We start from the raw sequence: 20859 nt of genomic DNA on the forward strand, positions 1-20859 counted from the left end.
CCCTCACTACCCACCCGACCCCACAGGTTCAGAATGCAGCATGGCGCAGCTTCCTCCATTACAGCCAGAGCAAGCTACCCTCCTCTGCGCTCAGGTCCTCTAGGAATGTCACTCTGACCTAAGTTCCCCCAGGGGAGTGGCTCATTATCCTGCATCCTAGCTGAGCAGCCCTTTGCAAGGTGGTGGAACCCATCGGCCTTTCACTCCTCCTAGGCCTGAGGGCGTCATTACCCCGGTCACTTTCAAGTTGACAGTGCTCCCCTGGGGTGTAATTCATCCCTGCGGGCAAAGCCACTCTCGCTCTGCAAACTCGAGCGCCTTGAGGGGGGTCACGGGTTCGAGCCTCGCCCTCGGAGGCCTCGGGTGGCTAGGAGGGCGGGGAGGAGACGCGCACCCCAGGCCACGCGCGCCGCCTATTTCCGGGCGTCGCCGCCGCCGCCGCCGCCGCGGGGCCTGCCCGAGCTGCTGGGCGGGGCCGCAGCCGGGACCCAGCAGGAGGCGACGAGGCGACCCCGGCGTGCTCGACCCCGCGGAGCCATGGCCGGCTGCTGCTCCGCGCTCGGGGCCTTCCTGTTCGAGTACGACACGCCGCGCATCGTGCTCATCCGCAGCCGTAAAGTGGGGCTCATGAACCGCGTGGTGCAGCTGCTCATCCTGGCTTACGTCATCGGGTGAGCGGGCCTGGGGAGGGGCCGCGGCTGGGGGTACCCAGACGGTCGGGACTTGGCAGCGCCCCTGGTTCACCCGCCCCCCGCCCCACGGGCCTGGGGTACCTGCTAAGCCGGACCTCCACCCCAGGTCCAAGGGGCGGCGACACGCCCTCCCCGGGCTCTAGCCACCTGGAACCGGCTTGTGCAGGACACGGGGGGGACACTGGGGTGTCCCGCGAGCTAAGCCTTGACTAGACTGTCACCCCACTTTTCTTGCCCTTTTACCTTACAACTTGCTCCGTGGACTTGGTGGAGGGAGGGCTTTGCTCTAAAGGTCACGATCTTCCCTCGTCGTTTCCATTTCAAAATCTGCTGAACAACAACAACAACAAAAAACAAGGCTTGTGATCTTCATTCGGTACTTTCTGGGTCTGTGGTTTCCCGTCCTCTAAGAATCTCCTGATAACCCAATGCCCTGGAGATGTCACGCTTCCCAAAAATGCCCTAAGGTCACTTCCTTTGATTTGTTGGAGTGTTTGCAATATGGTACCTGCCTTATTCGGATTCTAACCTCTGCTCCCTATTGACTGTTGATATATACCCTGCCATCGCTAGGTATTATTAAATGTTTCATTTTAATTGAATGCACCCGTAAGAATTTAATACACCCCAGGAGAGCAGGTGGGAACCACCTTGCCTCGTGGGCCCACTTTCGAGGTACTCTAGCTTCAACAGCTGCTGGTTTGGCAGGTGGATCGGCTTTCTTGTCCAGTCTAAAGGGCCTACAGCAAGGATTCCTCATCTACACCTTGGAACCATTTAGGAAGCCTTAGAAAAATCCTGATTGCCAGTTCACAAGCTGACCGGTGATTCAGTTTATAGCATAGAGCTGTAAAGGAGGGCTTGCCAAACTTTCTGCGCCTGACCATACTCAGCTGAGAAATTTTTGTGACACCTCCCCACCCCAGGTATATGATAAAATAGGCACACAGGTGGCGGAGAGCTAGCCCAGTAGTTAAGAATGCCTGAGGCACAGCCTTTAATCCCAGCACTGGGGAGGGAGAGGCAGGCGGATCTCTGTGAGTTTGAGGCCAGCCTGGTCTGCATAGTGAGTTTCAGGACAGGCAGACCTATAAAGTGAGATCCTGTCTCAAAAAGAAAATAAATAACAAAGTAACAGGTCTCCTGCTTTGGTGTGTAGTTTGGAATCTGTTCAGACTGCCTAAGGGAATTCACAAGATTGCAGGTTTCCTTCCCAACATATGTCAGCCCAGAAGCAGCAGGCACTAGAGGTAACTTGGCCGAAGCCTGGTGTGGTCGTAATGAAATACGTCTGCCGTCCCAGTATTCAGGAGGCTGACACCGGAGGACATTGGAGTTGAAAGCCAGTCTGGGCCACACGAGACCCTGTCTCCAGAAAAGTTTTTATATAGTGTCTGTTTAGCATGCACGAGGCCTTGGATTCCGCCACAGTACCTGAAGAACACCTTGTCCATATCCAGGTTTGAACTTGTGAAGGCTCACTCACAAGTGAGTGTTCCAGTGTTCGCCATGGACTCTTCAGTACCGAGACACGCTGCTAGCTGACTAAGTAGCTTGGGTTAGAAACACCTGGGATCTGGAGCTCTAACGGAGCTTTGGGCTCTCGGCTCTTGCTTTGCTGGGATCATCTGTTCACTGTTCAGGTTCTGTCCTGTGAAGGGTCTGTGGCTGTTGTCATCGTGAGAGGACCACCTGCGGCCACCGACTGCGCAAGCTTGTTTCTAAATTAAAATGCACGCAAACTGAAAAATACACGCTAGATTTTGAAAATATTTTAGATATTGTATTTAAAAAAAAAGTAAAATATCACAACAGTACCTTTTCATGAGATCAAACCAAAGGCCTTACGCATACGAGGCAAACTTGTGCTATTGGGCTGGATCCTTTGTTTAAATGTTGATTTTATTTATTGGTGTGTGTGTGTCTGTGTATGAGTGAGGGTACACACATGCCATAGCACATGAGGGCAGAGGAGTCATGTTCTCTCCTTCCACTAGCGGTTCTGGGGATGACACTCAGGGTCTCAGGCTTGCTCAGAAATCACCTCTACCTGCTGAACCATCTCACAAGCTTTTATTTGGGGAGGAGGTTGGGGGGCTTAGGTTAGACAGGGTCTCGTGTAACCCAGGCTGTCCTATTCACTCTGTGACCAAGGATGATGACTTTGGGCTCCCAAACCTGCCTGTTCTCCCAAGTGCTGGGATGACAGGTGTACACTACCATGTCCAGTTCCCAGTCTGATGCCTTAGACACTGACGATGTTAAAATAGTTTATCTCGCCGGGCGGTGGTGGCGCACGCCTTTAATCCCAGCACTCGGGAGGCAGAGCCAGGCGGATCTCTGTGAGTTCGAGGCCAACCTGGGCTACCAAGTGAGTTCCAGGAGAGGCGCAAAGCTACACAGAGAAACCCTGTCTCGATAAACCAAAAAAAAAAAAAAAAAAAAAATAGTTTATCTCTATTGGACCACATAAAAATATGTCATTAATTTTTCCAGTGCCTTTTTATTTTCTTAGGAGACAAGATCTCTATCTGGCCTGTAACTCAGGCTGGTCTTGAACTCATAGAGCTCTGCCTCCCACATGCTAAAGGTAAAGGCATGCACCACCACACCTGGCTTACATTGTATTTCTAATCATGGACTCTTACCACTAAACTACACTCCCCGCCCCTACTGTATTCTATTTCTATTGGGCAGCATAGTTATGGAGTCTCCTTATGTAGTAATGTCTGCCCCGATCATTTCTTAAAAAACAAACAAACAAACAAACCCAAAAAACAATGCTTTGCTCTCACCCATCTTACTATGATCCCAATCAACTTAGGATATAAATTCAGGACTTGTTTTAAACTTTAAACTTTTGTCATTGTTTGGGACAGGGCCTTACCATATAGCCCATGGTAACTTTTCACTCGCTACATAGCCCAGGCTGGCAGAGGAATTTGCAAGTGAGCTTCAAGCCTTAGCTTCCTGAGTGCTGGGATTATAAAGACGATTCATCACATCCCGGTTTTTGACTTCTTTGTTAGCTTCCTGACTTCATTAATCTTGGTGAAAGCGTAATCTCCTTTTCCATAAAGCAGATCTTTCCTCAAAATAACACTGACCTCAGACTCCCCAGTGATCTTATTCATGTGATGATGACACCATATCTCCCTCCCCACCCACCTCAATTTAGCAACTCAGTGTTCTGGCTCCTAAAACTCCTAGACTGTCTGCCTAAGCTCTGTGTCAAAGTGGATTACAGGGAGCATTAGTGCCAGTGGGTTCCTAAAAGCCCCGAAGAAGAGGACTTGGTGGGAGAGAAACCCATATTTAGGACGGGCAGAGGATCTGGAGATGGTTCATATCAAACAAACCCATGAAAAAGTAACGGAATACACTAATTTCTGAAGTCTGGTCGGGAGGGGTGTCTCCTAAAGAGATGGACCCTAGAAGTTCTTGGTTCTGCAACAGCAGCAAACTGGTGTCCTCTGGAAGTTTAACAGCAGCTCTTGGGGCTAGAGTTCTGACTGCTGTGTGGTGCTTAGGACGTTGCTCTGGCCTTATTATTTTATCTTGCTGCAATCCTGTGGCATTCTGCTTTCGTTCCAGTGGAAAGGTAGGAAAAGCGACTGAGCGTAAGCTGAGACTCAGTGATTCCAGTTCATGTTCGGTATCCAGCACACGGATGCCTTTAGATCTGTAATTATTTAGCCCAGCAGTAATACCCTTACTTCAGAAGGAGAGGCACAATCCGATGACCAGAATTCCTAGGAAAAAGTAAGACAGTACTGTAAAGTTTCCCCGAGGGGCTAAGGGCATAGCTGGTGAAGTACTCAATGCACAAGGACCAGAGTTCGAGATTCAGAACTAGGTGCAGTATCACATAATTGTAATCCCGGCACTGGGAAGGCAGACTCGGGTAGGTCTCTGGAGCTCACTGGCCAGTCTAATCATCTCGCCCCAGGTCAGTGAGATCCTGTCTCAGAAAAAACGAGGTGGGAGCCAGCCATGGGGGTGGCACACACATCCTTAACCCCAGCATTTAGGAGGCAGAGACAGGTAGATCTCTGAGTTCAAGGCCAGCCTGGTCTACATAGTAAGTTCCAGGCCAGCCAGAGCTCCATGGTGAGACCATGAATCAAAAACCAAACCAAATGGATATCTTCTGAGGAAGGTCCCTGAGGCTGCCCTCTGGCCTTCACATGCAAACATACACACAAGAACACAAATGTAATTTCCCTGAGCAGAACATGGTGCATGCCTGTGACCCTAATGCTTGGGAGAATGAGGCAGGCCATCATTTTAAGTTCAAGGTCAGTCTGGGCTCTGTATTGAATACCAGCCAGAGCTGCATAGCAAGACTGAGTCTCCAAAAGTGTATGCTAGCTGGGTGTGGTGGTGCACACCTTTATCCCAGTCCTCAGGAAGCAGAGGCAGGCAGATCTCTGAGCTTGAGGCTAGCCTGGTCTACAGAGTGAGTTCCAGAACAGCTAAGGCTACACAGAAAACCTTGTCTCGAAAACAACAACAACAACAACAACAAAATGCTTGTTATGTAAGCATAACAGCTTGAATCTGACCCCAGAGTCTACGATGGAGAAAATCAACTTCTAAAAGTTATCCTCTGGCTTTTACATGTGAGCCCACACTTACACACACAAACACAATATCTCACGCATACACACGTGTGCTCACACACATCAGCTGGGTGTAGTGTTTCACATACCTATCATCCCAGCACTTGGGAATCTGAGGTGGGAGGATTGTCACCTCAGAATTGGAGCCCAGCCCGAGCTACATAGCCTGTACCAGACCAGCCAGGGCTACGTAGCAAAAGCCAGTCTTAAAGAGACAAAGTTACCTAAAAGATAGGATTCTCTTGGCTAGAGATCAGAGGCTTCAAAGGCTTCTGGCTTGAGTTCAAATCCCTAGTCTGCCACTTGCTAACTGTATGGCCTTGGGTAAGTGACTTAACCACTCTGTCTCTATTCCTATCTCTGTAAATTGTGGGTAAAAAGAATGCTGTGTGCCTCATGAATTAAATGGTCAGGATAAAATGGCTTTCTACATGGAAATCAAATGGAAGCTCTTGTTATAATAACCCACTACTGGTGATTCCCATAGATCGCAGTGTCCTGAGCCCCCTCAAACATCCAGGAATCAAGACAGCCTTTGCTGGGCCTTCCTCCCTGCGTGCTGATGACTGTGCTAGCCGACCCACATCGTTTATTGCTCAGAAAATAATCAGTGGGGCTACTCTGCCCATTTTACACACTGGAGTGTAGTGGTTCAGCAGCTTTCGCGAGTCACGTGGTTCGTTAATGCCACACTCCCACCGGGTGGCTATCGGAGACTCCCTGGTGTCAGTTCGAATTTACAGACTCCTGTGTGACCTGCTGTATTTTTTTTTAGGTGGGTGTTTGTGTGGGAAAAAGGCTACCAGGAAACTGACTCTGTGGTCAGCTCAGTGACAACCAAGGCCAAAGGAGTGGCTGTGACCAACACTTCTGAACTTGGATTCCGGATCTGGGACGTGGCGGACTATGTGGTTCCAGCTCAGGTAGGTGTCGCGGTGGTGACGTCTGTGCACAAGAAGCCCTTTCCTGCTTCTGCACGCCGAGTTCGCCACCTCCCTGCCCAGGTTGTTTTAGCCCGAGACAGCAATGCAGCCAGATCTCTGGGATGTCATTTCTGACCGAGAGCCCTCGAGAGCTCTCCTAACTGCTCTGAAGTGTGGCTGGCTGCAACCCAGACTCTCTTTTCCCACACCTCCACCTCTCCAAGCTCTGGAGGGTGAGAAAGCAAAGGTCTTTCTTTAGTCTTGGACAAAGTGAGGCTGGAAAATAGCACCTTCCGCACTCTGTGTTTGCTTTCCTGTCTTACACCCACAAGGTAAAGCTCGTCAGAGGGCATATTAAGAAACACACACACAAACAGCAGCAGTTAAAGACCACACACCCAAACTAAGAGGAAATGGTCAGATTCCATCCGGAACAAAGAGGAAGAAATTGTTACATGGCGCGTCCTAACCTACCTACTGTCTGTTAATGCACACAGACGCAAGTTGACATTTTGGTCTCTTTTTCTAGACATGGAGATGGAGCCTAGGGGCTCACACATGCCAGGCTCGCGCTCTGCTATGGAGCCAAATCTCCAGCCCCAAAGCTGCAAGTTAAACATTGACTCTTCAGCTATGTGCCTCTTGGCCAAACCCTGGCCTAGCTTCTCTTCCAGATGGCTGAGATGTTGGCTGGGTGTGTATGGTGGCCACATTAGTTAAGCTGTGAGCACTTGACTTGGAGCTAGGAGAGAGAAAGCAAGGACTTCAGATAGTCTCTTTAAGGGTGTTAATTTCCCCGGCCTTCTCTGGAGAAGGACTTGGTGGGAGAAAAGCCAGAGCTAAAGAGACAGAAAAATAAAATGGACTGCCAGGCATGGGGGTGAGTGCCTTTAATCCCAGCAGATCTCTGTCTACATGCCTAGTGTATGTAGTGATTTAGTGAGTTCCAAGCCATTCAGAGCTACGCAGTGAAACCCTGTCTTTAAAAAAAAAAAAATTTAAGCCAGTTGGAGCAAGTGGTCGCCATTGGGTATTCTTTTGGTACATACCAGTCTCAGCTGAGTGGTGGTGGCTTCCAACTCCATCCTAACAAGCTTGGGACTGTCACACCCAGCGTACCCGCTGCAGCCAAGGAAGGAGGGCATAAGCCCTGCTCCTGGGACTGAACGGGAGGGACCAGCCAGCCAGCCCCTGTGTTCTGTCTTCCTGAGCCGTCTCCGTGGATGGAACATAACCACCACATCTATGTGATGCATCTTTAGATGGACATTTCCCTACATGAAAGAGATAAGCAACAGGAAAGAGAAAGTAGGCGACCATGAGCTGGACATGCCTAACTCAGCGAGCGGGGCTCAGAAGCAAGACTTCTGTTGGCACCAGCTGAGGGGTTGTCCATCTGTTAAAACACTGGAAGGGTGGCATGGTGTCAGGAGAGAGACTCCTGCTGCACCTCCCTTGTGGCCTGCCTCCCAGAATAGTTTGTTCTAGCTGGTGCCAGAGCATTCCCCACCTGTCTGACCTGGGGTGGGGATGCTGCAGAGACCTGATCCCCGAAATGGCTCCCAGAGCTGACTCTGCTTTTTTGGGGAGGAAGTATGAAATGCTGGAAGCTTCTAGTAGACCTTTAAAATTCCAAGCACCCAGTGGAGGTTGGGGGTGGGATGTATAATTTGAATCTCCTGGGGTCATTGTCTGTCATTCCTTGTATGAGGGGGTCAAAATTAGCAATTCCTCTCTCTTATCTACAGAGAATTGCTTTCTAAGAGACTCTGGGTTGGCACCTTTGTATCTATGAGGAGAAAACAAAACCACTTCAAAAAGAGAAATGTCTGTTACTGGCTGACAGACTCTTCCCTAGAATAGTTATTCATTTACTTTGTTTGTTTGTTTGTTTATTTTTGAGACAGTCTCACTATACTGCCCTGATTGACCTGGATCTTGCTATGTAACCAGATTGGCCTTGAACTCACAAGGATCCTTCTGTCTCTGTTTCTTATGTACTGGGATTAAGGGCATGTGCTATCATATCCAGCCTTTAGCATGCTTTAAAAAAAAAAAATTAGGGTTGGGGATTTAGCTCAGTGGTAGAGTGCTTGCCTAGCAAGCACGAGGTCCTGGGTTCGGCCCTCAGCTCCAGAAAAGAAAAAAACAAAACCAAAAAACAACAAAAAATATTTTATGTGTCTGTGTGTGCACCAGAATGTATGTGCACCACATGCATGCAGTACCAGCAGCAGTCAGAGGAGGGCATCAGATCCCCTGGAACTGGTGTTGCAGATGATTGTCACCAACCATGTAGGTGCTGGGAACTGAACCCAGATTCTCTGGAGGAGCAGCCAGTTCTTCACCACTGAGCCATCTCTCCAGCCCCATCTGGCTTTCTCTGCGGCCCCACTCACCTCCTCTGAGGGTGACTCAACAGGGTTCTCTCCCCTCCGCAGGAGGAAAACTCGCTCTTCATCATGACCAACATGATCATCACTGTGAACCAGACACAGAGCACCTGTCCAGAAGTAGGTGGGAAAGCCCCCCCAGGCTTTATACTCACATCCGCTCCTGGCAAACTCTGTGTGTGTGTGGGGGGGGGGGGGGGGGGGACTAGACCACATGGAACGGGTTTCTATTCATTCCTTTTCCAGATTCCCGATCAGACCACCGTTTGTAACTCAGACTCCGACTGCACTCTTGGCTCCGCAGGCACCCACAGCAACGGTAAGAGTGAGGTGATTGAGCGGCTGGGGACCTCTCAGCCAGGCGGCACTGAGCCTGGGGAAAGTGACTTCTGGTGACATCACACTTCCTGTGGTGTGTCTGAGATAGAGAAGTTGCAGAGATAAAAATCTGCCTCCCGAGCCCCACCCCCACCCCAACCTGGGCTACTGCTCGATGGTAGAGCACAAGATTGGTTTGGATGAACCTGGGTTCAGTTCTAGTCCATCACCAGAGAAGAAACTCCCCCCCCCCCCCCCCCCCCCCCCCCCCCCCCGCCACAATGCTACATGAACCTAGGGGAACCTCATATAATAGCAGAACAGGGACCCTCTTAGCATTCACCTGTGTTGCAGCAGACACCTCAGAGGTCGCCCCTCCCTGTGACTTAGTATCACATTGGCAGATACGTGGCCGACTCCGAGGCAGCCTTCCTGTTCTACCTCCATCCTCTAGACACCGTCTAAATCCCATAATTTACGAAAGCTGGGCTGCCCGGGCTCCTCAGGGCTCTCATACGGTACTACGCAAAGGTAAAAGGTCGGCGACAAGACCCCTATGGACCTGGACCTATTCTCTCTTCCCAGGAATTGGGACCGGAAAATGTGTGCCATTCAATGAGTCCATGAAGACCTGCGAGGTGGCGGCTTGGTGCCCAGTGGAGAATGACGCTGGCGTGCCAACGTGAGTCCTACCCAAGGTCCCCTGGCCTTGGTTTTCAGCCTGGAGGGAGGTGACAGGGTGAGGTGAGCTTGGGTGCTGGGATGTTTTTGGTGCACTCTTGGTCAGTGAGTGGGGCCATTCCACCCTGGGAGAGTGGTTGTCAACCACAGAGCAGGGAGACCACAGGGGTTGCCACTTGTGAGAAGGGTCAGGTGACTTATGGGTGCTGGAGCACCGTCTGTTGCACGTAACCAACAGGAAACAGTTCTTGGGTTTTGGTCTTGATTTCTTCGAAAGAGACTCGTTATGTGGCCAGGGATGGCTCCGAACGCTTTTTTTTTTTTTTCCATTCAATTCCATATCTCTATTTTCATTTTCTTCCCTCGGTTTCATGAGGAGCACTGAAGTTTAAGCGTTTCCAAAAGTTAATTGACAATCATTCTGGCAGGTTCTATTTAGTTATTCTTGCCTCTGATAATTTTTGGCACATTAAGTTAATGCTGTTCCATAGCCCAAATTCTTTTTGTTGTTGTTGTTGTTGTTAAGCGATTTTTAATTACATTTGTGTGTGTGTGTGTGTGTGTGTGTGTGTGTGTGTGTGTGTGTGTTTAAGTGTGTAAGTGTGCCACGGCACACGTGAAGCTTGGAAAACGACTTGTGAGTCAGCTCTCTCCTTCTACTGTTTGGGACCCAGGAATGGGACTCAAATCCTCAGGCATTACAGCAAGTGCCTTGACCTGCTAAGCCCTGCCACCAGCCCAGCCTTGAACTCTTGGCCTCCTGCTTCAGCTTTCCGAGGATCGGGAATACCAGCATAAGCTATCGTACCTGGCCTTTGGTGGCTGCAGTACCATGCACACGTACACCCACCCCCAACACACACACAACCAGCACATTTCATGTTCCCACGAACAAACAAGACTAAGCAGCCAGGCATGGTGGCGCACATCCTTTGATCCCAGCACTCGGGAGGCAGAGGCAGGCGGATCTCTGTGAGTTCGAGGCCAGCCTGGGCTACAGAGTGAGTTCCAGGACAGGCAGGGTTATGTAGAGAAACCTTACCTCAAAAAACCCAATTAAAGGGCTAGAGAGATGGTTTTAGTGGTTAAGAGAAATGATTGCTCTACCAGAGGACCTGGGTTCAATTCCCAGCACCCCACCACACAGCGGCTCACATCTGTAGCTAAAGTTTTCCTGCCTGGCCCACAGTCAGGACAAATCTCTCTCACCTGCCAGCCCCACAGCCGCTCAGACCCGACCAAGTAAACACAGAGACTTATATTGGTTACAAACTGTATGGCCATGGCAGGCTTCTTGCTAACTTGCTTAAATTAATCCATTTCTATTAATCTATACCTTGCCACATGGCTCGTGGCTTACCGGCATCTTCACATGCTGTTTCTCATCATGGCAGCTGGCAGTGTCTCTCTGACTCAGCCTTCCACTTCCCAGCTTTATTCTCCTCCTTGTCCCACCTACACTTCCTGCCTAGCCAATGGCCAATCAGTGTTTTATTTATTGACTAATTAGCAACACATTTGCCATACAGAACATCCCACAGCACACATCTGTCTGTAACTCCAGTTCCAGGGGACCTGACACCCTCGCCCAGACATCCATGCAGGCAAAACACCAATGGATATAAAATGAATTTAAAAACCCAAGTAGTTAATCAATTAAATTTCTTAAAGATTAAAAATAAATACATGTTTAGGTCCATCAAGTGTCTGCCGTGAGGCCAGTCGAGGGCGCTGGATCCTCCGGAGCTGGAGTTAGAGGCAGTTGTGGTCCACCCGACCTAAGGTAGAAAAGCCCTTCACTGCTGAGTGTGTCTCTCACCCTCTCCTTTTACGTAAAAAAAAAAAAAGTTTTTCAAATTAAACTATAATTACACCGTTTCCCTCCTTCCCTCCATCCGACTCTGCCTATATAGCCTCACCCCTACTCTTTCCCAAATTCTTGACTTCATGTTTTGCTTTTCTGTGTTGTCACACACACACACACACACACACACACACACACACACACACACACACGAATAAACATATAAATACAACCTGCTCAGTCATTTTAGTGTTCACCTTCTTTGACTTTTAAATGTGGCTGCCAGGCCAGTAAGATGGTTCAGCAGAAAAGAACACTTGCATTCTGTCCCTCGAACCCCCATGGGGGAAGGAGAGAACCGGCTTGCCCATGGTCGTCTGACCTCTGTGCGTGCACACGCAATGACGTCTTTAATGTAAAAACTTACGTACAGTGTAGAGCAGCTTGGCGCTGCATGCCTGTGATCCTAGCACTCAGGAAGCATGGGCAGGAGGAGGGTGGCACCCAGAGCAGTCTGCGTTATATATGGAGACTGTATCTGCAGAAACAACAAAATCAATCACAACGTGGCTGAAGCTGTATTTGACAACGTATTCCTATCGGACAGCACGGTTGCCGGCCTAAGCTGGTGGGGCATCTGGTCTAGAAAATACCATTGGGTCACATAGTGAGAAAGATATTCCTGCAGCTGGAGCCAGAGGTGGGGTGTAGGAGGGAATGCCTCTGTTGATAAAACCCAAGGACCTGCTCTACGCTGAGAATTCACATGATAATATTGGGGTATGGTGGCACGTGCTTGTAATCCCTGTGACTGTCGAGGTGTACACAGGGATCTCCGGGGCTCACTCCAGGCCAGTAGGAGACCTTGTGTCAGAGGAGGTGAACTCTGTTCATGAGGAAGACACCTAAGGCTGTATGTACTCCAGCTTCCAGGTGTGCACACAGGCACAATATCTGTATGCCCACCCAGGCACTGAAAATGGCTATTGCCTTATTCAGTCCCTCCCTTTAAATCAAGGAGGAAACCCTGACTTGGGGTGTGTTGGTTATCACTTGCTGATTTGTTATTTCTTACAAAGAACAAGCCCCAGACCACACACCCTGGACAGACAGTATTATTGACTACAAGTTTTTTTGTTTGTTTTGGTTTTTCAAGACAGGGTTTCTCTGAATCACCCTGGCTATCCTGGAACTTGCAGTGTAGACCAGGCTGGCCTCAAACTCAGAGATCCGCCTACCTCTGCCTCCTGAGTGATGGGATTAAGGGTGTATTCCACCACCACCCAGCTCAACAAGTTTTAATAGCACTGTTTGGGAACTTTTATGAATGCATACAAATTGCGGTATGTCCATACAATGGGCTGTTATTTCCACCTTAAGAAAGAACAAAACCGCCAGGCGGTGGTGGCGCATGCCTTTAATCCCAGCACTCGGGAGGCAGAGGCAGGCGGATCTCTGTGAGTTCGAGGCCAGCCTGGGCTACCAAGTGAGTTCCAGGAAAGGCGCAAAGCTACACAGAGAAACCCTGTCTCGAAAAACCAAAAAAAAAGAAAGAAAGAACAAAACCTAAGTCAGAACTTTTTTGAATCCGCGACTCCCGTTTCAGGTCTCAGTCTCTACAGTCCTGGGATGACAGGGATGAGCCACCACCGAAAGCCACCAGTTACCCGACCACGTGGACTTGTTTTAAAATGGCTAATCTTATGTTATTTACATTTCACTCCAATTTTTTTTTTTTTTGAAAGGAAAGAACAGTGAGCTAATCTTAATGGAAAGTATTGCCTATAGGGTGTACAGGCTATTGGCGTGTGATACAGCAAATGATAAAAATGGAGAACCCCATTCTTTATAATCCCTTCCTCTTGATAAGGAATGGGGACTTGAGCTTGAAAGAGCTCCAGGCCTGTACTTAGCAGCAGAGGTGATGGGTTCAGCACCCCCACCCCCCCCACCCCCCCCAATGTGGTCCTCGTGGCTTTGCTGTTAAGGCAGGGCTGAGTGACTCCACTTATAACTTCAAAGGTCTTGTCTGCCTCAGGGGAGGCCTCCTCCACAAGAGGGTCAGCCCTGCATTTCTGGATTCTCACTGAGAAACATCCACTCCAGAAATGAGTCCCCTTGGGGACAGACCTCGTACGGTCAGCCAAAAGTTGTCGCGGCACGTTTCAGAGCCCTCTGGCGGTATGGTTTCCTTTTCAGCAAGGCCAGGATGTACCTGCAGGCGAACGCCCCTGTGCTCTGCCTTTACAAACCACATCTATGGATCCATTCTCTATGAACACCCAAAAAGACAAACCCGAGGCCAGCAGATGGCCAAGGAATCATGGCGGCCACAGCCAGCATCCGCCTCAGCAAACGCTCAGGTTCTTCACTGCCTGATGCTTGGGGCAGGAAGTCCCGCCTTTTCCGAGGAAAGATTAGAAGGCCTGGTGACCTAGTGTTACCCAGAAGGGAGCAGAAAATGCCAGATGCTCCCCTTTCTCCTCGAGAGAGACACCGCAAACTGTTACAAAGGTTGCAGAGTCGTGTGTGTGTGCGTGTGTGTGTGTGTGTGTGTGTGTGTGTGTGTGTGTGTGTGTGTGTAGTAACCGTTCATTCTTTTCCAGGCCAGCTTTTTTAAAGGCCGCGGAGAACTTCACCCTCTTGGTAAAGAACAACATCTGGTACCCCAAGTTTAATTTCAGCAAGTAAGTGGGGCCCAGGCATGCGCGTTCACAAGCCTCTTAAAGAACTTCTGGCTCTCCCTGAGGTCCCCCTCGCTCAGACTTTCTGCTTCTTCCCTGACTTCAGGAGGAATATCCTCCCCAACATCACCACTTCCTATCTCAAATCGTGCATTTATGATGCTCAGACGGATCCCTTCTGCCCCATATTCCGTCTCGGCAAGATTGTGGAGGACGCAGGGCACAGCTTCCAGGATATGGCAGTTGAGGTAGGTGCCTGGTGGCTTTTCTCACACCTCCTTGGCCTCAGCACAAACCCGAGTTCTGAAAGCCTGGCTGGGTCTCTCTTGCTTCCCCACAGGGAGGCATCATGGGCATCCAGATCAAGTGGGACTGTAACCTTGATAGAGTCGCCTCCCTCTGCCTGCCCAGATATTCCTTCCGGCGCCTGGACACCCGGGACCTGGAACACAATGTGTCTCCTGGCTACAATTTCAGGTATGTGAGCCTGGGCCCTGCCACTCACATGCCGTGGGGGGTGGGGAGGGGTTGGTGATAGTAGATACCTATGGGGTTATTCATATCTCCCCCACCCCCTCCGAAAGATCAGTACCCATGGGCCAGGCTGTGTATCACCCGTTCAAGGCAAGAAGGCCAGGAACCTGGCAGGATACTCCCAGCAGGGCCTTGCTCATGTGATTCCAGGCCACAAGCGCTCTCCTTGCTCTTTCATGCTACAAGTGCTCAGCAGTTAAGAGCACTTGTTGCTCTTGCAGAGAACCAGGGTTTGAGTCCCAGCACCTACCTGGCAGTTTACAACTGTCCATAACTCTCCATCCAAGGCATCCGACACCCTCTTCTGGCTTCCTTGGGCACTGCATGTACATGGTGCACTTACATGTAGGCAAAACACTCATACATATAAAAGAAAAATAAAGTCTTTTTTTTTTTTTAATTGTGTTGAGCTTTGCAGGGTAAAGGAGAGGCGCTGGTATCTTAGGCTTCCGAGGGCCATCTTCTGCCACATCCCTGCTCACTATTGGGAGGAACAGATGAGCTTGTGGACTCTGTTCAAGGCCATTGTGATCTGGTCCGGGAATTGGTTTTTTAGTAATTGATCCTGCCCCGGCACGCAGAGGTTCCAGGGGTAAAGACTCAAGAGAGGCCTGTGATCAAGTTAGGCAGAGTGACACACATCTGTAATCCCAGAACCTGGGGGACCACAGCAGGAGAACCACAAATTTGAGCTGCATCTCGAGAGCCTGTCTCAATAAAATAAAAGAAAGGGCCGCGCTCAGACCTGCCTGCTGAAAATGCTGGTATCTCGGCTTCCCCTGGGCTCTGGTTAACAAAACGGAACGGTTCAAAAGGAGAATTCTATCCTTGGGTAGTTCTGAAACCAGAAGTCTAAAATCAGGGCGTCTGCCAGGTCGCGCTGCCGCAAGCTCCGTGGCGGGATTCATCTTGGCCTCTCCACGCATTCGGTGGCTCCCAGCAATCCTGAGCTTATACGTATGCCAGCACCTCTGTGGTCAGTCATTTGGTTCTCTTCCCTCTGCACATCTCTTCTCTGTGTAGCTGAGGATGATCTGGAACTCCTGATCCCCCCTGCCATCACCCCAAGTGCTGGGATTAGAGGTGTGCACCATCACACCCACCTTCTCTTTTTTTGAGATAGGCTGGGACCTTGCTGTGTAGACCAGGCCGGTCTGGACCTCCAGAAATAGGGCTGCCTTAGCCTCTTGAGTGTTGGGTTTAAAGGCACACACCACCACACCTGACCCGGTCTCGCCTCCTCCTCTTGAACATTAGATTTAGGGTGGACCTTACTCCAGTATGACCTCATTTTAACTAAGTACACCTGCAAAGCCTTATTTCCAAAGAAAGTCACATTTGCAGGCCCGAGGTGGACATGTGCTTAGGGAGGGGGCACTATTAAATCCAGGATACCTGGGAATCTGACGAGAGGCCTGGGAACTCCTTTGCCATTTTCTTTTTTTTTTTTTTTTTTTTCGAGACAGGGTTTCTCTGTGTAGCTTTGCGCCTTTCCTGGAACTCACTTGGTAGTCCAGGCTGGCCTCGAACTCACAGAGATCCGCCTGGCTCTGCCTCCCGAGTGCTGGGATTAAAGGCGTGCGCCACCACCGCCCGGCCTTTTGCCATTTTCTTAAAGCAGCAAAATCCTGTGTACATTAAAAGTGCCTTTGCTGGGTGGGTCTTTAAAAAGTTGCCCTCGACTCCCTCTAGTGGTAATTTGTGGTATCAAATTTGTGTTGGGGTGTTAAGGCAGGTATTTGAACGCTCCCCTGGGAATCAGATTTCTATTGTTCTGTTTCTGTTACTGCACGGTTCTTATTGAGACCATTGCCGGGCAGTGGTGGCGCACACCTTTAATCCCAGCACTCGGGAGGCAGAGCCAGGCAGATCTCTGTGAGTTCGAGGCCAGCCTGGTCTACAGAGAGAGATCCAGGACAGGCACCAAAGAAACACAGAGAAACAAAAACAAAAAAAAGGAGAGACCACTGTAGAGACCTCAAGCTCGAGTTGGCATCCTAGAGCTGAGAAGTCGATGGATCCCGCGGGACACCCAGCTCCTGCCTTCTGCCAACACCAATCTCACCTGAGAGTCCCAAGCCTGGACCCCAGCATAGAAATTGTGGACCAGATACGTCCCAGGCTTAAGATCCCTGTAGAATGCTAAGGCAGGGGTCTGGTAGAACAGTGATAAAGGCAGGGTTTCCTTTGGAGGTGCTGACACTCTAAAATCGACTGGTTGTATCTCTAAGAACAACTGATTGACCTTTTAAGTTTCTGGAGCTCTGGGATTGCAGACTCCCTGGCTTGAATTCTGTTGTTCGGTGGGTGAGCAGTGTGGTTGTATTTCAGCTCAATTGTATTATCTCAACCCAGCCATATAAACAACAACAACAACAAAAAAAAAACAAAAACAAAAAACAAAAAAAAACAGATGGAGGGCAGGAAGAACCACTGAGGCGTGGCACATCCCACCTGAAGCCAAGCTCCCTGGCTGAGGCGAGTGCCATGGCTGGCTTGGCTCCCATCCTTCAATGCAGCCTTGCAGATCCCGCTAGCTCACAAGATCTCTGTTGGCAGCCAGGGTCCCCTGGAGGGAGGCAGGTGTCTTGGCTGTATCAGGAAGGCCATTCAGAGCGAGAGGCTTCTGCCATCCTGTGGGAGACAGCGATGACAGTCACTCTGTTCCCCCAGGAGGGACCCTGGCCCCTCCTGCCACCTGCCTCACGTGAGCTGGGAGGCTGCCCTGGGGTGCTTAGTGTCTGCTAAGCCCACAGAGCAACTCATTAGCCAAGACCAGCTGTGCCCGGGGACTCGGGTCCCTCCCTAGCACCTTTCTCCTAGCATCCCAAATCTGCACTAATTCCCTAACCTGCCCTCTTCTCCTTCAGGTTTGCCAAGTACTACAGGGACCTCCCTGGCAACGAGCAGCGTACACTCATCAAGGCATATGGCATCCGCTTTGACATCATTGTGTTTGGAAAGGTTGGCGCTCCGTTGAACCTCACTGGGAGAGGGAGCCCTCCCAATGTCCTATTTTCTGCTTTTTCCCATCAGAACGTCTCTTCTCTTCCTATCTTACGCAGGCTGGGAAGTTTGACATCATCCCTACCATGATCAACGTCGGCTCCGGCTTGGCGCTGTTAGGGGTGGTGAGTGGCAAGTTGTTCCTTTGGGGACCTGGATCTTTCTCGCTGCCAAGCAGATTTTAGTGAGCACTCTCCTTCCCTGAGCCTCAAACTTGTCTCTAGACTGGATGCTTCTAGGGGTGAGGGAAGGAAGCCCTAGGCATCCCACCTCTGAGACCAAGCCCCTCGGTCGGGGTGCGTTCTGATTCAGAGGAGTGGAGATGCCTTCCCTCCTCGGTAGTTTGGGTTTCAGAGGAAGGGGGTCTGCACAGCGCAACAGCTCAAAGCATCCCGGTTCGTTCTGTGCTGAACCAGGCGACTGTGCTATGTGACGTCATAGTCCTCTACTGCATGAAGAAAAGATACTACTACCGGGACAAGAAGTACAAGTATGTGGAAGACTACGAGCAGGTAGGCAGCTGTGCTCCCGGCAGGCGGCTGTGCTCCCGGCAGGCGGCTGTGCTCCCGGCAGGCGGCTGTGCTCCCGGCAGGCAGGCGAGAAGTCTCGCACCTTGTCTTGTCCCAGTGTAGAACACCAGGCAAGGCCCTTCCACAAAGGTTGTCACCTGTCAACCGACCACCCATAGTAGCATTTATTTCCAACTTTTCTTCAGATGGGCTTCCTCTTTAAAACCCAGTTGTTTTTTTTTTTTTTTTTTTTTTTTTTTTTTGGTTTTTCGAGACAGGGTTTCTCTGTGCAGCTTTGCGCCTTTCCTGGATCTCGCACTGCAGACCAGGCTGGCCTCGAACTCACAGAGATCCGCCTGTCTCTGCCTCCCGAGTGCTGGGATTAAAGGCGTGCACCACCACCGCCCGGCCCCAGTTGTTTTTTTTTAAGATTTATGTATTTATTACGTATACTGTGTTCTGCCTGCATGTATGTCTGCAGGCCAGAAGGGGGCGCCAGATCTCATTACAGATGGTTGTGAGCCACCATGTGGTTGCTGGGAATTGAACTCAGGACCTCTGGAAGAGCAGCCAGTGCTCTTAACCGCTGAGCCATCGCTCCAGCCCCTATTTTTGTTTTTCAAGACAGGGTTTCTCTGTGTAACCCTGGATGTCTTGGAACTCGCTCCGTAGACCAGGCTGGCCTCGAACTCAGAGAGATCCACCTGCCTCTGCCTCCCGAGTGCTGGGATTAGAGGCGTGCGCCACCAACACCTGGCTAACCCAGCTTTATTTTAATCAGTCAAACCTTGATTGTGATAAGATACCAGGCCAGTATCTACACCCACGTGGTACTTACATTCTTCTTGCGGAATAGGGTTTTGGGCCATACCGTGAGACCCCTCCAGAACCAACTTGAGGCGTCTGCATTGTTAAGAAACCCTCAGGAGAAGCACCAAGCTCCTCCTGCCCTGGGTGGCTGGGTGACTCATGGTGGCAACACACACTGGGTGGCTACATGTTTACCCCTCCTTTGCAGGGTCTCGCGGGTGAGAGGGACCAGTGATGTCCGACCCTACACTTCAACCCCACAGCGCCCTCGTCGAAGCAGTGAAATGGCCTGCTGCATCACTCTAGAGAAAGTCCCAGGGTTTAATTCCGTCTCCTCCACTCCACAAACACTCAGGGTTGCCCAGCGGGTCTTGTTTTAGTTTTGTCTCTCTCTCTCTCTTTTTTTTTTTTTTTTTGTTTTTTTTGTTTTTTTTTGAGACAGGGTTTCTCTGTGTAGCTTTGCGCCTCTCCTGGATCTTGCTCTGTAGACCAGGCTGGCCTCGAACTCACAGAGATCCCCGTGCCTCTGCCTCCCGAGTGCTGGGATTAAAGGCGTGTGCCACCACCGCCCAGCTGTTTTGTCGTTTTTGAGCCTGGGTCTTGCTCCATAGCTCAGCTGGGCTTCAGACTCAGAATCTTCTTGCCTCAGTCCCCAGAAGTGCGGGTTTGGGCTTTTTTTTTTTTTTTTTTTTAACCTTTTACATTTTACAGAGTTTCACTCTATGTAGCTCAGGCTGGCCTCAAACTCAAGACATTCCTCCTCCCTAGACAGCCTTTAACCTCGCCTTTTGTGGGGAGTTCATTTGCTCACCGCACACAGTGGATTCCTGGGGTGGTGTTGGCCGGGTCACCTGTCCTGTGTTATGCAGTGTGAGCATACTGAGGTAATGTGACAGTCTGAGAACAGAGACATTGCTGTGGCCTGTGGGACTGTCATCTTCTCCGGGGTCTCCAGGACTGGCTCCCTTGGAAATCCCGGTATCTAGACCCTCTGAGGGGCCCAGCAGCTCTGTCCAAGCACTTTATAAAGGAGTTCTCCAGATGCTGCCAGCAGGCCTGGAGCACTGTTCCTCTTCCCTGGACCTAGAGACTTTGTCCCTGGTAACCAAGACAGAATTGGCTTTCCCCTTCAGAAGGGCTATGTTGAAAGGACCGAGGACCAACCATTAAAAGAAATGGCTTTTTAAAATCCTTGTCTGTGCGGTCTCTTAGCATGTGAGCTGGAGTTCTCCTTCCATTTATGAAAGTTGTCAACATCCAAATGGAGCCACCAAACAAGAAAGGTCCGGCTGGGGTGGGAGGTCCTCATGTGGCATCTGCCCAATAATAAGCTTATGCCTAAGCACAACCTTGCAGCAAAGGTCACCTCCGGGAGCAGCCAGAGTTCCTAATCACCCTTTGGTCGCCGCCCATGGTAGACCTGGGACCAAAGCGCATGCGCTTCACAACAGCCCTGTCCCCAGCCTTCTTGCCTATCCCCACACATGCCACCTCTATCCTGCCCTGGCCCACAGAGCATCACCCTGCACTGTACCCCTCCACCATCTCCGAATAAACACTCTTCTTTGGAGAGGCCCGTCCCGTCGTCGTGTCCCGTGTCCCCGTCCCCCCCGTCACTATCTGACAGGGACAACCTTCACAGTGAATTCTTCTGTGGGCCAGCTGCCGCGCTCAGGAGAGGGCTCAGTTTGCTTCTGGCAAGTTTTGGGATTTTTTTTTTTTTTGCGGTGCTAGGAACTACTAGACTCTGGGTCTTATGTTCTACCACTCACAGAGCTACAACTCCAGGCCTAAGAACTGTGATTAACTCATTAACACACAACTCATGAGGTTGTGCACCCATGGAATGTACGTATTCTTTCCATAGCTGGTGTGTTCACATA

At 50.4% G+C, this 20859-nt stretch overlaps 2 protein-coding genes across 2 annotated transcripts in view; one reads left to right on the forward strand and one right to left on the reverse strand.

Annotated features, from left to right (window-relative positions):
* Positions 1–353, reverse strand: part of Ift81 (intraflagellar transport 81) — a 206187-nt gene extending 205834 nt beyond the window's left edge. Inside the window, exon 1 of the mRNA XM_052755334.1 lies at positions 232–353. The gene's annotated coding sequence lies outside the window, so the exon portion shown is untranslated. The remainder of the gene's footprint in view (positions 1–231) is intronic.
* A 77-nt stretch (positions 354–430) lies between these two features.
* Positions 431–20167, forward strand: P2rx4 (purinergic receptor P2X 4). Its single transcript, XM_052755348.1, has 12 exons — positions 431–671; positions 6090–6237; positions 8679–8750; positions 8877–8949; positions 9534–9630; positions 14040–14120; positions 14224–14365; positions 14458–14594; positions 17522–17615; positions 17717–17782; positions 18074–18169; positions 19185–20167. The coding sequence occupies exons 1-12, from the start codon at positions 538–540 to the stop codon at positions 19209–19211; spliced, it is 1167 nt and encodes a 388-aa protein (XP_052611308.1). The 5' UTR covers positions 431–537; the 3' UTR covers positions 19212–20167.
* Positions 20168–20859: the final 692 nt, after the last annotated feature.

The sequence above is a fragment of the Peromyscus californicus genome, unplaced genomic scaffold, assembly GCF_007827085.1.
Source record: "Peromyscus californicus insignis strain IS unplaced genomic scaffold, ASM782708v3 Scaffold_2__1_contigs__length_46816999, whole genome shotgun sequence".
Lineage (NCBI taxonomy): Eukaryota > Metazoa > Chordata > Mammalia > Rodentia > Cricetidae > Peromyscus > Peromyscus californicus.